The 16,248-nt window shown below is 31.8% G+C and overlaps 1 protein-coding gene, 5 long non-coding RNA genes and 1 pseudogene across 6 annotated transcripts; 4 read left to right on the top strand and 3 right to left on the bottom strand.

Moving 5' to 3' along the window:
- Positions 1 to 64: 64 nt before the first annotated feature.
- LOC139820248 (uncharacterized) lies at positions 65 to 1,858 on the bottom strand. Its single transcript, XR_011733931.1, has 2 exons — positions 1,625 to 1,858; positions 65 to 510 (listed from the first exon to the last, which is right to left on the bottom strand). It is a non-coding gene; the product is annotated as an uncharacterized lncRNA (long non-coding RNA).
- A 698-nt stretch (positions 1,859 to 2,556) lies between these two features.
- Positions 2,557 to 3,501, top strand: LOC139820244 (uncharacterized). Its single transcript, XR_011733927.1, has 2 exons — positions 2,557 to 2,817; positions 3,304 to 3,501. It is a non-coding gene; the product is annotated as an uncharacterized lncRNA (long non-coding RNA).
- An 834-nt stretch (positions 3,502 to 4,335) lies between these two features.
- LOC139820093 (uncharacterized) lies at positions 4,336 to 5,635 on the top strand. Its single transcript, XR_011733900.1, has 2 exons — positions 4,336 to 4,942; positions 5,427 to 5,635. It is a non-coding gene; the product is annotated as an uncharacterized lncRNA (long non-coding RNA).
- A 721-nt stretch (positions 5,636 to 6,356) lies between these two features.
- On the top strand, positions 6,357 to 7,477 carry LOC139820026 (uncharacterized). The gene is made up of 2 exons (XR_011733876.1): positions 6,357 to 6,609; positions 7,279 to 7,477. It is a non-coding gene; the product is annotated as an uncharacterized lncRNA (long non-coding RNA).
- A 922-nt stretch (positions 7,478 to 8,399) lies between these two features.
- Positions 8,400 to 10,503, bottom strand: LOC139820278 (uncharacterized; annotated as a pseudogene).
- Positions 9,994 to 13,265, top strand: LOC139820805 (protein unc-45 homolog B-like). Its single transcript, XM_071791337.1, has 3 exons — positions 9,994 to 10,351; positions 11,741 to 12,112; positions 12,376 to 13,265. The coding sequence occupies exons 2-3, from the start codon at positions 11,753 to 11,755 to the stop codon at positions 13,216 to 13,218; spliced, it is 1,203 nt and encodes a 400-aa protein (XP_071647438.1). The 5' UTR covers positions 9,994 to 10,351; positions 11,741 to 11,752; the 3' UTR covers positions 13,219 to 13,265.
- A 94-nt stretch (positions 13,266 to 13,359) lies between these two features.
- LOC139820806 (uncharacterized) lies at positions 13,360 to 14,854 on the bottom strand. The gene is made up of 3 exons (XR_011734114.1): positions 14,709 to 14,854; positions 14,123 to 14,233; positions 13,360 to 13,485 (listed from the first exon to the last, which is right to left on the bottom strand). It is a non-coding gene; the product is annotated as an uncharacterized lncRNA (long non-coding RNA).
- Positions 14,855 to 16,248: the final 1,394 nt, after the last annotated feature.

Raw genomic sequence — 16,248 nt, 5'->3', positions numbered from 1 at the left:
TTGTCAATCTAATAAAGTTCATTGTTCATTAAAAAAATGAGTAAAAATAGTTTATCACATCAAGGAAGTTGAAGATAAGACTTTATTGCACTTGATTAATGTCTTCTGCGATTTTCTTCTACAAATTTCCTGTATGAACAAGGATATTTTATTTCCGTTATAAATGAACCAATAAAGCTAATAAGATTAATAAAACCTTAAAATTAATGCTTTGACGATTTGTAGAATTTGTAAAATTATCTCACAATATAATAACATAATTGATATCAGCAGTAATACAATACGTTCGATATTGTGCACTATATATCTTTAAATTATGCTTTGCCGTACGGAATTTTATTTTTCAATTTACTTAAATAGTCGCTAATAATTCTAATATTAGCATTGTTGTCACATAAGGTGATTTGTAGACGCATAATCACAACGAGATGAGATCGGTGAGCCAAGCTCGCTGAAATCATTTATGACTATGGCATACGTGGGCCGGGCGAAGGTCTAGAACTAGGATCACTACAAAGATATAATTATCATTTATCACTAATGCACTACGGACACGCCATAATTTATGGTTTGACGATGATAGCATGGTACCAGACGCGATTTTACGACGCATAAAATAAAATTTCTTTCCAATGTAGAACTGTACGTTGCTTTATTGTATAAGTCAATGAAAAGGGCAAATTTTTTAGCATTATTTCCATCGGTGCATTATTTGCCGTAGCCGAAGGGGAAGATGCCATTAACATTTAAAAATTTCAACGATACAGCTGAATACATGGTGCATCTAAACGAGCGGTATACCTGCGGCGTTAATTCTCCGTCAATGAGTAAAACGGGAAACGCAACGTGCGTCGTGATAATACACACGTTTGCAGAATATAAGTTTGCAATAAATTTACGTACAGTGGGCGAATACGGTAGAGAACGCGATACGTAAATAAATAGAGATTTTAAAAAATATCGTTTTTTTTTTACTAAAATCTGTAAAAGAACGCTTGCGCCAAAGAGTCATACTAATTGCGTGTAACTAAATGCGCTCTGCACGATCTTATACATATTAAAGCTTCACTTAGCATGGCATAATTGTATCGTAATGGAGTTTATGGCGTCTACAGATAGATATAGTTTTTATCGTTGGTAGTATCGCTTGGTAGTTTTCGTATTATTATAGAAACAATATCGATTTATAAGATACTCATGATTCTCATAAATTATTATTTGATAAAATTGTCATTTAATAACGTATTACAGATGCCGCATAGATAATGTATGAATATTTTAAAGTGAATTGATATAATATAGTTGTCACACTTTAAAAAATTTTTTAAAATTAGCGCAACACAATAATTTTAAAAGAACAATACTTTATTGCAAGTATTGTGTTGGCAAAAGCAAATACTTTAATAATAAAGTATTATACGTCAATATTATTTCATTGATTATTTTGCGACAGATAGTTTTATATTGCGATGATCGTATACAAATCTAGGCGTGAATTAGGTATCTCAAGCGAACAAAATGACAAAAGAAAAATTAAGTTTTGATTTTTATAAAATTGATTAATATATCATTATTATATAATTATAATAAAATTATGATAAAATTACTTAAATTAACAACTTACACGGTAAAATCTGGATCAAATTTATCCGGTGTGGATTTTGTGATCGTTATATACTAACAGCCAAATAGTTGTGACAAATTTAAATAAGTTGCTGAGTTTCATAATAAGATTCTTGCGCCAATTGTTCTGTCGTTCTTAGTTGGAAAAACTGATATACGTGTTGCACGAATTTTTATGTACAGCATACGTTTTTTGTGTAAATATTATTTATACGACCGCGACGTGATAACTCGTGACTCATTTTATTATTACCGATATATCGCTTGAAATATAAAATTGCATGAGCAAGCGTAAAATTAATAAAATGTTAAAGAACAAACAAATAAATAAATATGTATGATGTACATAATAAAACTTATCTCTGATATGATATTTTAATGGTAAATAAAATAACATGAAAAAATGCGGATAGGTGAAAAGGGTTATAAATGACTAATGCAAAATATGCAAATTTTGCATTCGTAAATATTTAATTTACTCACTCATCGTCCATTTCTACGGTTTTCTGTTCAGAAAATTCGCACTCTCGACAGTTGCAACTCAACGATAACGGCATGCAAACAAAATTCCTTTTTTATAACAATACGTTAACTATCAGTAGAAATAAAACTTTGATAGATTCTCTCTATATGACATAGTTACAAACATATTTTTTAATTATTCAAATGATTTTTTTGTAATATTCATTAATAAATTATATTAAACTTTTATGTAATTCTCTTTCTGAAATATTTTTAACATGTTTCTAAACACATTCATCTATAAAAATAATCGTTTGAAGATATTGATATCATGAGAATATTACGAAGCGCGATTTTAAGAAAAATACTTACAATGAGTCATTAAAGCACATTACCATTTTATATTTTCGATATATTTTATTATGTCGATAGCAGAGCACAATTTTTTGTATAAATTGTCAGTCAGCTATGGAAAGACACTAAACGTTACGTAATATAACGCAGTAATTTCAAGCGAAGAAATGAAGACTGTAATTTTCTTATTCGGACTTGCGCTCCTTGTCGCAATTATCATCCCGACTAATGGAGGACCTATGGCCGATCCAGCTGCGGAAGCTTCTCCAGAATCTAATGCTTTAGCTCATGGTTTTGCTGAGCCTCTTGCCGAAGCTTTTGCCGCAGCTGCGGCCGCAGCTACTGCAGCTTTTCGTAGTGCCCTAAATAAGATTTAAGGTACAGTATTCTAACCCCTTTATAACTTAAACTGATTTGACTACATATCTTAAAAATATTGTTTATTACTCATTTATATAGTTGTTTACATTTCACAGTGTAAAGATAAGCAAATAAATTTTTTATACTTTATAAATTTATGACTTAATCAATATTTATCGTTTATTGCCCATTGTTGGGAAAAATAAATAATTAAAATAATTTACAAATTGAATATACAATTGCCAAGATTTGTTTATATCTTTACACAAAAATATAATACTTAATGTGTTTTTAACGCAGCTTTATCATTGAGTTATGTTTAATCTTTTAAATTCCTTATTATGTAATATATTTGAAAAATTATAACAAAAGAAAGTCAGATTTGTACCTAACATGACATAATTCTTTAAAACTTTTTTGATATTATTTTTATATTAATCTACAATTTACATATCAATATGGTCAATTAATAAATTTATTAAGAAATCTATGTTTATATTGTAGGAAAAACTCAAGGTGAATACGAAAAACTGGATCTTATCACCAGTAGATTATGTTAAGCACAAAGTGGAAAAACATTTGTTTAATAAAAAATCTAAAAAAAAACAATGAGATTTCACTAATGTCATTGTAATACATTATTGGCGTTATGTTTGTAAAAATAAACGTGTTAATTCCAAATAAATACAGCAGCAAATTAAATTAATTTCTTGTTGATCAACCATCTCACCTACTCCATAGACAATTTTACATGCAACAAAGTAAAATAAATATTTCGCGTTGAAACTTAAATGATTTTGTTAAAGAAAAATTATCTTTTAATGCAAAAAATGTTGCTTTAGAAAGGTAAAGCAATCCTATTATACATACAGATATTACAATAAATATCATTCTGTAGTTTAATAAATTATTAAAATAATATATAGATTAGAGAAATAATGTAGCAAATCTTTAGAAAAAATAGAAGAATTAAAAAAATATATATATATCTTTCATATATATATATTGTTGCGGCCGTGCTGGGACACCCGTTGCGTGCTGAACTTCGCTCACGAGAAACCTGAACTTCGCTCACGAGTAGCTTCAAGCCGAAGCGCGTCCCTTGACAACAGGACATATGGATTTATTGATTTATCATCGCTTGTCAGATTTATCTGGAGATTCGAACCGTTCGGACCTGTTCGTGCTGTTTCATTTTATTTGGTCACGATTTCTATATCGCTACATTTTGTCAACAAAATGATAATATTAAATCATGAAACGTGCTGCACGACGTGCATATAAAATTTTTAAACATTTTTTTTCTGACGCAACAAAGTTAGAATCGCTATAAAATAATCTTGCATACTTCCATATCAATACGCATATAAAGCGTAAAAATCCATATAATCGATACTTTTATTACTTTTATATTGATATTTAGCAGTAGAAATAAAACTTCGATAGATTCTCTCTACGACATAGTTACAAACATATTTTTTAATAATTATTTAAATGATTTTTTTGTAATATTCATTAATAAATTATATTAAATTTTTATGTAATTTTCTTTCTGAAATATTTTTAACATGTTTCTAAACACATTCATCTATAAAAATAATCGTTTGAAGATATTGATATCATGAGGATATTACGAAGCGCGATTTTAAGAAAAATACTTACAATGAGTCATTAAAGCACATTACCATTTTATATTTTCGATATATTTTATTATGTCGATAGCAGAGCACAATTTTTTGTATAAATTGTCAGTCATCAGCTATGGGAAGACACTAAATGTTACGTAATATAACGCAGTAATTTCAAGCGAAGAAATGAAGACTGTAATTTTCTTATTCGGACTTGCGCTCCTTGTCGCAATTATCATCCCGACTAATGGAGGACCTATGGCCGATCCAGCTGCGGAAGCTTCTCCAGAATCTAATGCTTTTGCTGATGCTAAGGCCGAGTCTAAGGCTGAACCTTTTGCCGAAGCTTTTGCTCATGGCTTTGCCGAGCCTTTGGCCGAGGCTTTTGCCGAGGCTCTCGCCAACCCTAGTGCTGTAGCTGAAGCTTTTGCCGAGGCTTTTGCTAAGCCTTTTGCCGAAGCTTTTGCCAAAGGTGCGGCCGCAGCTAGTGAAACTATGGCTAAATAAGATTTAAGGTACAGTATTCTAACTTCTTTAACTTGAACTGCTTTGACTACATATCTTAAAAATATTGTTTAGTACTCATTTATTTAGTTGTCTATATTTCACAGTGTATAAAGATAATCAAATAAATTTTTTTATACTTTATAAATTTATGACTTAATCAATATTCATTGTTTATTGCCCATTGTTGGGAAAAATAAGTAATTAAAATAATTTACAAATTGAATATACAATTGCCAAGATTTGTTTATATCTTTACACAAAAATATAATACTTAATGTGTTTTTAACGCAGCTTTATCATCGAGTCATGTTTAATCTTGTAAATTCCTTATTTTGTAATATATTTGAAAGATTATAACAAAAGAAAGTCAGATTTGTAACATGACATAATTTTTTGAAACTTTTTTGATATTATTTTTATATTAATCTACAATTTACATATATCAATAAGTCAATTAATAAATTTATTAAGAAATTTATGTTTATATTGTAGGAAAAACTCAAAATGAATACGAAATACGAAAAACTGGGTCTTATCATGCACCAGTAGATTATGTTAAGCACAAAGTGGAAAAATATTTGTTTAATAAAAAATCTAAGAAAACAATGAGATTTCACTAATGTCATTGTAATACATTATTGGCGTAATGTTTGTAAAAATAAACGTGTTAATTCCAAATAAATATGCACCTGCAAATTAAATTAATTTCTTGTTGATCCAATCATCTCACCTATTCCATAGACAATTTTACATTCAACAAAGTAAAATAAATATTTCGCGTTAAAACTTAAATGATTTTGTTAAAGAAAAATTATGTTTTAATGCAAAAAATGTACCTTTGGAAAGGTAAAGCAATCCTATTATACATACAGATATTCAGATATTACAATAAATATAATTCTGTAGATTAATAAATTATTAAAATAATATATAGATTAGAGAAATAATATAGCAAATCTTAAAAAAAAAATAGAAGAATTAAAATATATGTATCTATGTATGCAAATATAAATAAAAAATATATATGTATATTTGAAAAGAATATTTAAATTTGTAACAAACAATTGTATAATATAAGTGCAAACGAAATGTGGCAAAAGACATTATTTCTGTAAACACAATGATTATAAATTTCTATTTCTGAAATCCAGATTAAAAGATAATTTTGAATAGAAACGGAACGATATTATAAAATTCAGGTTTATTATAAATTAAAAATATGTTTGTAGTTTGACACATGTTCAACACGCAGTAATATTGCAAATCTCTTTACTGGTGTAGGTACTCTGTAGTAATAAAAATTGTGATAATCATCTTTATATGGTCGCATATTTTTTAAACTATCACGCGTCTCACGATGCTTGATAAATTTCGTCGTAAACTGAAAAAATAAAAAGTGTATGTTTTCTATTTTATGTTCTTGATATACTTTTATCGCCAATGTATAGATACAAGTTTCTCTATAAATTAGTTAGACCACGAAATCAAGTATGTCAGTCGCGAAATATACGCAGCGAGACGTATAAGAATAATACATTTTACTCTTTATTACTACGAGAAAGCGAACATGAAAGCTGTAATTTTATTATTCGCTTTAATTGCGATCTTGGTCGCAGTTAATATCCCGGCTATTAATGCAGAACCTTGGGCTAAAGCTGAACCTGCTCCTTCTTGGGTACGATAAATTTTTTTAATATTACTCTAAATAATAATTAAAATAAGATGATATAATTTCGCGTATGTATAGAATATCGCATATGAATTTATTTGATTGGCCATTTTAACTTGTTACATTTTTACCTGTCAGTCATATATAATTTTCTACAAAGGTATGCAAGCAAATTTTTTTACGCGGAATACGAAATTCTTTATGTATTAGTTTATGACTTGTTATTTATTATTAGTGACAGTACAAATTTACAACAAAATTAAAACAATTTATAAAAGCATGCATTATTTATATTCTTACACGTAAATATAATATTTAAAATGTTTTTTTGTTAGTTTTTACTTTCAAGTGATATTTATCAAAATATGTGACACAGAATAAAAGATGTGATAATTATTTTTATTAGCACATATCCTTTAAACTATCATGCATTTCACGATGCTCGATATATTTCATATTTTTATTCTTTTAAATTTTTAAATCTTGTGTTATATTTTTGAAGTTATGCATAGCAAGTTAGCAAAACATGAAGGGAAGAAACCTAAATTTTTATATTTAGTGCAATATAACATTTTTAAACAATAATAGCGTCACAAATTATTTCTGTCATCTTAAAGTTTAAGCACTATTATTATATTGTCACGTTTACTAAGGAAAATATATTGTGTATTTCAGGAGGAACTAAACGAATGGGCCCAGAAAGCACTAGAAGAATTAAAGGCAAAAATAGGCGCATAAAATAATATGGAAATAATATGGAAATCTTGAGAGTATTAATCTCGTTAATACTTGATACATTATCGACAGACCTGAAATAAATTAATTAAATGTTTGTGAATTAAATAAACGCAGCAGAAAATTAAATTAATCTTAATTATTTAAGTCAAGTTATTTAATAATATCCCTGAAAACATTTCTTAATACAAGGTAGCAAGAATATATGCAATATTAAAATGTGTAGTAAATAATAACTTTTTACTTACTGTTAGTATTTGTGCGAAGAAAAATTGTCCTCCAATTCGCCGAAAAAATTTAAATAATAGTCACCATAGATATTAATAGAAAATTACATAAATTTAAACAACATAGGTTTAGGTCGGAATACAATTTTGGTGAAATTAAATGATATAATAAATAAGATACACATATAGGTATAAGATCTACTAAATCGCGCTGTTCTCAATTTGACATTAAATTTCTAGCTCGAAATCTGAGTTTTAATCTATAGATTTATGCAATCTTTGCCATCTCTCTATACTGCAGTAGCATTAATTCATACAAATAAATATTAAGAACGAATTAACTGTAATTATTTCTGCTAGCACATTAATTTAAATATCAAATGTGCAGTGACTAAAATAAATAAAAAGCAAATAAAAAGAACATTTATTCCGAATGTTCATTTTTTGTTCTTATACTGTTTCAAAACTTTATTGATATCTGTTTTTTAATTACCATATAAAACACGATACATTTTATTACAGTTATGAAAATTAATCTTATTCCTTACAATGGTGGAGAAATTTATTATTTGAAAAGCCGATTTATTATATTTCAATCCGAAATACAATAAAATAATACGATTGTATACGAAATAACACGATTGTATTATTTCTTATTATCAGCGTTCTTACATATTTTAATTTAGTGTTAAAGAATATAAAACATAATAAATAATAAATTACTCGATTACAAGTTTCAACAATAATCGCCCACTTTGTCAAACTTTCCGTCTATAAGTGTAATTTTCTATCTATATATATTTTTTCCGTCTAAAAATATTAAAGAAATCGCGAAGAAGATAAAGGCCTATCGTTGTATGTCCACGACGTTTATTGTACTTTTAATGCACTCTAAAAATATTTTTCTTGCACTAACGCTTTTTATGTTTTCCATAACGGATTCAATTGTCGTGTCCGCATCTTTGAAGACCTTATTATCCCTCATATTTTCGCTATATAGTCAGAAAAACACAAGCAGCCTCCTCGGCACAGTTCAAATAATCTTCAATGTAGTAAAGAGCAATATATGCGTAAGCGTATATCACATTTGTCACGTTAAAGTGTACGCAAGGGGATGCTTTCTAAACACAAATAATAACGTTTAATTGTAGTAACCATTTTATTAATTATAGGCGATTTTTGGCGATCGTTTGGTATGGTTTGGTACATATACCAAAGTTGCTATCCGTGGCTGCTATTGGTTCTGGTGCAGTTTGGTACCCTTTGGTTGCTTATACCAGAGTCACGCCAAAAATTGCCTTATATTATTTTGAGTATATGAACTTATTACCAACCTGCACATCGTTAAATAACGGTACGTCTATCAAGGCGGGATATTTTAAATCGCTATAGGCATTCTTAATGTCCTCTTTAACAGGCTGAATTAATTTTCTTTCCACACGGCAAGTTCACCACGGTACCCACTTGGGCAGCAACTTTTCCGCCTCTCCATTTTTTATCAGCGCCTCAAATTCTTGCCTCTCTGCTTCGGATAAGGCTGACCAGAGCTCATTCGGATCTTCGAAATTGACATTCTGCAATCTGGTTTCCAAGTCAAGAAGCTGAAAGATATACATTATTCGTAAGAACGATCGAGCATTAATCAAGTTACAAATTTCTAACACGTCAGTCCTTAATTCGGTTTTAACATTTTTTTTTTTTATTAAGCAGTATCCATAATTAATGTAGAGAATCTAAGCCGATTTTTAGTACTTTTTGAATTTAAAAAAAAAACCTAAATTTGAGAAAGTTATAGCTTGCTAAAGTTTCTTTGATGACGGCAACTTCAAAAGGTATGACGTCATTTCTTATATAAAGTATGACGTCACAGCACACTTTCGTGTACTATATTTTCTTCAATTTTGAAGATATTGCAAAAATTCAAAAAGTTTACAAAGAAACTATGCCATGATCTATCAGACCGCTTAATACAAAAAATTTATGTTAAAACCGAATTACGTCTTGATCGTCGTCTGAATCTAACGGAAATTCCTCGCCGTTGGTGCTCCTTTCGTCCGAATTATTTTTTTTTAATGTCATTCTTCAGATTTGCTTGCCGCACAAGTCTATGCACTCTCTTAAAAATCTCCATAATTTTTTGTTTAGCAGTCAGATTGTTCTGCTGAGATTTCAATTTTTCCTCGTTGCACTACTTGTAAAATCTCTCTTGCTATATACCTACCCTTGACAATCGCACTTGGTGCATCTAATAGGAAAAGAAAACGCATGCAATTTAGGCTGCGGTCCACTTGACGCTACAAATGCTTCGAAGCATTCCTCTTCTCTTTTCTTTCAATGAAGAAAGAAGGAGAAGAAGAACGCTCCAAAGTATATTTGTAGCGTCAAGTGGACCGCAGCCTTAAAAGAAATACATACACGCGGTTTGAAAAGAACCTCGTACGATTTCTAGAGAAAGTCACATGACGCGCAACGTTGTGCCTTTATTAGTTAGGCAGGTCACGTGGTTACGAAAAGCCAATCAGAATGAAATTCTATTCTAGCGAGACGACTCACGATGCTCCTTTCGGATAATCCCCACGGACAATGCTTACCGTGGTTTAAATTACTCCTTGAAAAGTCCTACGATCGTAAACAATCATAGAACGAGTACAGGAAGTTTAAGAGTGCTCGAGCGACACGAGAGAACAAAAGGAAAGTTATCCGACAGATAAAGGATCTACATTCTGTTCCGTTTCGCCGACGATCTGATTGAAAGCTTGCCGCGTGTGACGTGACCTAATAAAAAGGTATTCGTAACAAACGTGAGGTTATTACTCTTCACCTGAAAATATCTCAACAAATTGTCGAAACAAGTAGGGCGTAATGTTTCTCCGCTCGATCACGCTACTGTATTGACACCCAAGTGAAACGGTTGAATCAAACGAGTCAGTAATTCCATCGTAGAGCTATTAAACAGTACACGAGTTTTTCTGAATGAGTTGCAATTAGGACATTAACACATAATCCTACGTTTAGAAACATCTCATGTTATACGACGAATTGAAAACCCCTTACACAATGCAAGGCGATAACGACAGGGATAGGGATAGCGATAGCGATAGCGACAAAATTTTCAATTTATCGAAAGCCGTGTCTCAATGCTATAGCTTTACCTTTATCGGCAACTTTGTCGCTGTCGCTATCGCTATCGCTATCGCCTATTGTGCAAGGGGGTTAAGGGGCTACATGTTACATGAAAAAAGAGCAACGCCGAATGACATAGCACCCTAATTTTATAATAAACCGTAATTTTATAATAGATTCTAGATCTAACGTTCTTCTATACGCTAATAATGTTTCCCCTCTTATGTAACTAAAAAATTAACTTTAGTGTGCTGTAATATTTATCTAGTCGATTGTGACCTCTTACGAATCCAAAATTATTGTTGCTCCACTCATCATTTTCTTATGCTTACCCTTATGCCACCGGTCTGTTTACAAGAAACACGTCACGAACTGGCTTAAAAAGACCAAAGAAACTGGATGTATACATAAACCGAAAAACAAATACACGATTGACGGCAAGTTAAATGCCCTTATACGAAAATGTCGAGATTTATCATTACTCAAATAAATTCCTCATGCGTCTCACGTAATTCGCACGCCTTTCCCAGACACATTTTCATCAAAGAATTTAAATTCCTGACGCTAGAAAGAGAGAAAATCGTCCCTAACTTTTACGAAATAAAATATTTGAATGTAGTGTCATCAAAACCATTGCCAATCTAAACTCGAACTTTTGCGATCGACAATAATTGAATTAAAGTCAGCGGGTCGCGGGAGGGGGAAGTATTATTCAGTCTTAATTTAATTCCAATACTCCTGCTTATGTGGAAGATGATTGATGGACAATAAACCTGTCTTTCAATGCTAGCGAAAATTAGCTCTCTAATATAAAAATGTTGGCAACTGTTGTTTACAATTTATTTGCAGATCTCACACTAGAAATTGCATTGTTGTTTTTAACTGCAAGTTTATTTTCGATCTATTTTAATGTTTCATACTTGCATACAATTACTTAGAAACAGTTTTATACTCTGTGCTTTTTACATTTGAGATGAAATATAAAATATCACAGAGAGTCTTCCTACATATATATTAAAACTATATAATGCATCATATATTTTGTGTTTTAGAGATATTCCACCATGGCAAGAGTTATAAATCCACAGGAATGGAAAGAGAAAGGTAACGAAGAGTTTAACAAAGGCAATTGGTCAGACGCCGCAAGTCACTATACAAACGCACTGAAACTAGGAATAGAGAACAACGCTGAAAAAGGAGTGTGCTACAAAAATCGAGCTGTCGCTTATTTAATGCTGGACAATTACGAGGAAGTTATTAAAGACTGCCAAGCACTGGAAGGGTTAAAAAGATTCGACGAGGCATATCGAGACGCGGAGATTATTGTTTCATCTGATCCAAATAACGAAGTTATTCAATCCGTAAAGGAGCGCTTACATGAAATTGCACAAGGTCGTCGTGAGGACCCAAATCTTATTGCCACGGTAAATATACATAACTATTAACAAAAGTTCATCAACTTGCAAGACATATTTGGTCCAGAAAATATGAAAATTGTAACATAATTTTTGTACTGGATATATTAGTAACAGTTTTTATTTTTCAAAATGCTCCACATGATTTAAAAAATTGATTTAAGGTTTTTTTATTACATAATTGTTAATTGCTATCGATTAATATTCTGCACTCACTATATATAGATATAAATTACATAATTTAAATATTATCTTTCACATTTTTATTACAGATCATGACAAAAACAGTTGTTCAACAAGGCGGTACGAAGGCATTGTTGTCGTTAGCGCTAGATGACACAGACAATAAGGGAAAGAAGATAGCTTCGCAAGTCTTAGTCCATCTGGCACTCACGTTACCTCCTGAGGTTGCATTTCCAGCAGATGATTTAATGATGGATGTTGTACAGCCGATCACAAATCTCTTGAACCGAGGCTCTAACTTGATATGCGAGGCTCTAACAGCTTTGTGCAATCTAGCTGCTGTCAACAATAGTATGCGAGTACATATATTCAACGACTCAGGATTAAAAAATTTCAGCAACTATATATCACAAAATGTGATTTCTATTATATATAAAAAAAAAATATATTATAATCGTAAACGCTACGCGTACGCGTGCGCAGAACTCATAAACAATTTGGTATTATGCCGTGAAGTTGCTATTCAGTATGTTGAGCAGAGATCTTATCAATTTAAGGATCTTATGACTTGGTCTGTGGCGCACAGCGAAGATGAGCGTACAAAGAAAGCAGCTGCTGAAACGTTAGCAATACTAACGGCAGCCAGCAAAGAGACTTGCGAAAAATTACTCAGCTGGGATTTTTGGCGGACATTCCTACACCTTTTACTCAATAATCCAGACAATGACTTACAACTTAGGGGTATCAAAATTGTGTTAAATATGATGAAAAGTACGAAAGACGTCGCTGCAAAACTCATCGAAACAGATATAATAATGAAACGAGTGAGGGAATTGAGCGATAATAACTCTGTGCAAAACAAGGAGATCAAGGACTTAGCATCCCTTGTTCTGGAGGCTGCTGCGAAATGGGACCGGAAATCGAGGAAATAAAGGTTCAATGTACTGTATAATTAATAAATTGTAGAACTTTGCACTTACGAGACTCTTGCGCTTTTTGCCCATATAATTTTTAAATATTTTTGAAAATTGTTTTATATAATTTTTTATAACAGAAAATAATATTACAGAATATTTACTAGTTGAAAAACTCGTGAAATTTATTGTGCTATTATTTAATTACAATGCACTTAACTTAAAAAAGTTTATTTAGCGCCCAATTGAATGGCTTGGATATTTCATGAAAAAAATGTCGATTTTCTGAAATATAAGAAAATAAGCAAACTTTAATTTCTAGTTTTGTATAATATCACATCTTGACGTGAAGAAAGATATTAATTACATAGTGTGATTTGAAATATAAGTAGGGGAGACCAGGGACAAAAGTAACACGGGATGAATGTAACAAACGCGATTATTAAACACTATCATTTCTTATGAATTTGTCCGCTGCTAATTCGTCTGCTTAAGACGTTTTAAAACGTTATATAGCAGCAGACAAATACGTACAAGAATGATAAATGTTTAATAATCATGTTTGTTACATTCATCCCGTGTTACTTTTGTCCCTGATCTCCCCTCAACTATAAATATGAAATAAATACAATGTAAAATTTGTAATATTAAAAATACTTGGGTAAGCAATCTTATTATAAACAAAGCTTTTATACATTAGCCGTCCCCACTCTTGATCCGCCCACAATGTGGTGCTTTTGAGTTCAAGCGTGGTACTGACACTTATGTAACTGCAAAAAGCTAACAACTGTAACAAGACTATGCATTCATCGTTGCAACACATAAGAAGTATTGATTTGAAGTTTAAATGCTACTTTTCTTAGCAATTTATACAACAAAGAATTATTACAGAATGTTTATTAATTGAAATATTAAATAATACCTGCTGCATTTTTTATGCCATAGATATTATTCGATTATAGTGTATTTAGCCTTCCATCTGCTTCATCAACCAAGCCCATGCCTTATCTATTTGATCCAAGATGCCGATTTTCTGAAATATAAGAAAATAACCAAAATTTAATTTCCAGCTTGTACTTATGATTTTACATTTTGCGACGTAAAAAAAGATATTTATTATACAGTGTGATTTGCAATAACATTTTCTTATAAGAATTTATATTTTTGTATAGATGTTAATAAAAAATTTGCTCTTTTTTAACACTTTACTCATTTATTGCAAATTATACTCTTAAAGTGATACACGCGTGCTCATTATATACACAATTTTAACAAGGTATAGCATTGCAAATAATATACTTATATGCTTTTTGTGATTTAAAAAATTATGCGATTCTTATTAAAAAACTATTAATTATTAATTGTTGAAAACAAGCATCCGTATAATTATAAATAAATAGATATAGTTATAAAATATAGAACAAATATGAAACAAATACAATATAGAATATAAAATATTGATACTTGAATAGTTTTTAGCAGTCTTTTTATAAGCAACGTTTTTATACCTTAGCTTTTCCAAATTCATCAGCAGATGATTCAGCCATGATGCCAGGGCTCATGGTAACTGCAACAACAGCAACTAATAAGAATACGTATACTAACTTCATCGCTACAACTTAATTTGAAATTTTCAATGTGAGTATTGTCATGATACCTCAAATTTATACCACAAAAATCGTGGTTGGGATACCATAAACATTATCTAATCTACGAAATAAAATTTTATCAAAACTTTATGCACTTTATTTATGGTGTTTGTTAAACATAAAATTGTTCAAGGAAATTAAACACAATTTCACAGTTTATGTTCGTGTATTTACGATCCAAAAATGTCTGCATTATTCAAAAAGACAAATGGTAGGTAATGCAAGAAGGAAAGAGAAGCGAACACTAAAGAGTGAGTTCAGAATTGCGAAGGATTAAAACAAGGATAAATGAATAGCGGCCGGACTGGATCGCTGAAAATAAAACGCAGTGAAGTAAAGGGTGACCGGTCGAGCCTGCGAGAAAATGGTGGGAGAGCCGACAGCGAAGAGGCTGCAAGAGGCGTCTCTTATGCAAAGGAAAGATGGGCCTCTTGGACGAGCGAGAGAGGCGAGACGGGATCTTGTTAGCCCTGAACTTGGTCACGAGGATGCCCGATGTTCTTCTGCGGCTTGAAACCAAGACTGGACCCTATTTCTCCATCAGGCTGCCGGGGACGTTAATTTTTGCCTCTTCCTTTGATCGAGCAGACAGAATCAGATTTTCAGCCACGATGTAAATAAACCACTTTTGTTCCAATTAACATTTGTGCATCCGGTGAGACGCAACGAAGGTGCACACTCATAGTCAAGAACTGCGTAATCTTTTAATTATCTTTTAATTACAAATACGGAAATACATCAGGCTAACAATCGTTACTATTGGGGTCTCGAGGATCACGCGATCATCTATCATTGAAAATGGAAAGGCTTACCAAATTAGCTCTAACACACAAATTTACTTTTCAGCTGTGTTATAACAAACTGATTCTGGAACACCGGGTATACCGGAAAATGTAGGACGTCGTAGGATATATTTCCGCTGATAATAGTAACCCGCTTTTACCGCGTCTCTAGCACGTACATATGTATTTTCCGGCAGATGCGTACGCTTATTCCCAGAGTCTCGCGAGCTATCTTTAGCACAATAGGCATAGCTGCAGCTTGTAGAAAAATCTCGGAAACGGTGCCGTCAATCTGTCTCGCGAGACCAATCACCGCGCGGCGGTCGCTTCAAGCAGGCGCGAGATCCGCGGTTCTCTCTCTCTCTCTCTCTCCTCTCTCTCTCTCTCTCTCTCTCTCTCTCTCTCTCTCTCTCTCTCTCTCTCTCTCTCTCTCTCTCTCTCTCTCTCTCTCTCTCTCTCTCTCTCTCCTCTCTCTCTCTCTCTCTCTCTCTCTCTCTCTCTCTTCCTCTCTCTCTCTCTCTCTCTCCCTCTCTCTCTCTCTCTCTCTCTCTCTCTCTCTCTCTCTCTCTCTCTCTCTCTCTCTCTCTCTCTCGGCTGTACACGCGCGTGGAGAAAAC

Source organism: Temnothorax longispinosus, chromosome 10 (assembly GCF_030848805.1).
Source record: "Temnothorax longispinosus isolate EJ_2023e chromosome 10, Tlon_JGU_v1, whole genome shotgun sequence".
In the NCBI taxonomy this organism is placed as follows: Eukaryota; Metazoa; Arthropoda; class Insecta; order Hymenoptera; family Formicidae; genus Temnothorax; species Temnothorax longispinosus.
This window is presented reverse-complemented; position numbering and strand designations above follow the sequence as displayed.

Bases quoted from the DNA above. Each gene is read 5' to 3' on its own strand.
- LOC139820805 (XM_071791337.1), top strand. From the start codon at position 11,753: ATGGCAAGAGTTATAAATCCACAGGAATGGAAAGAGAAAGGTAACGAA. The intron at 12,113-12,375 runs GTAAATATACAT...TTTTTATTACAG, and splicing joins ACCCAAATCTTATTGCCACG to ATCATGACAAAAACAGTTGT.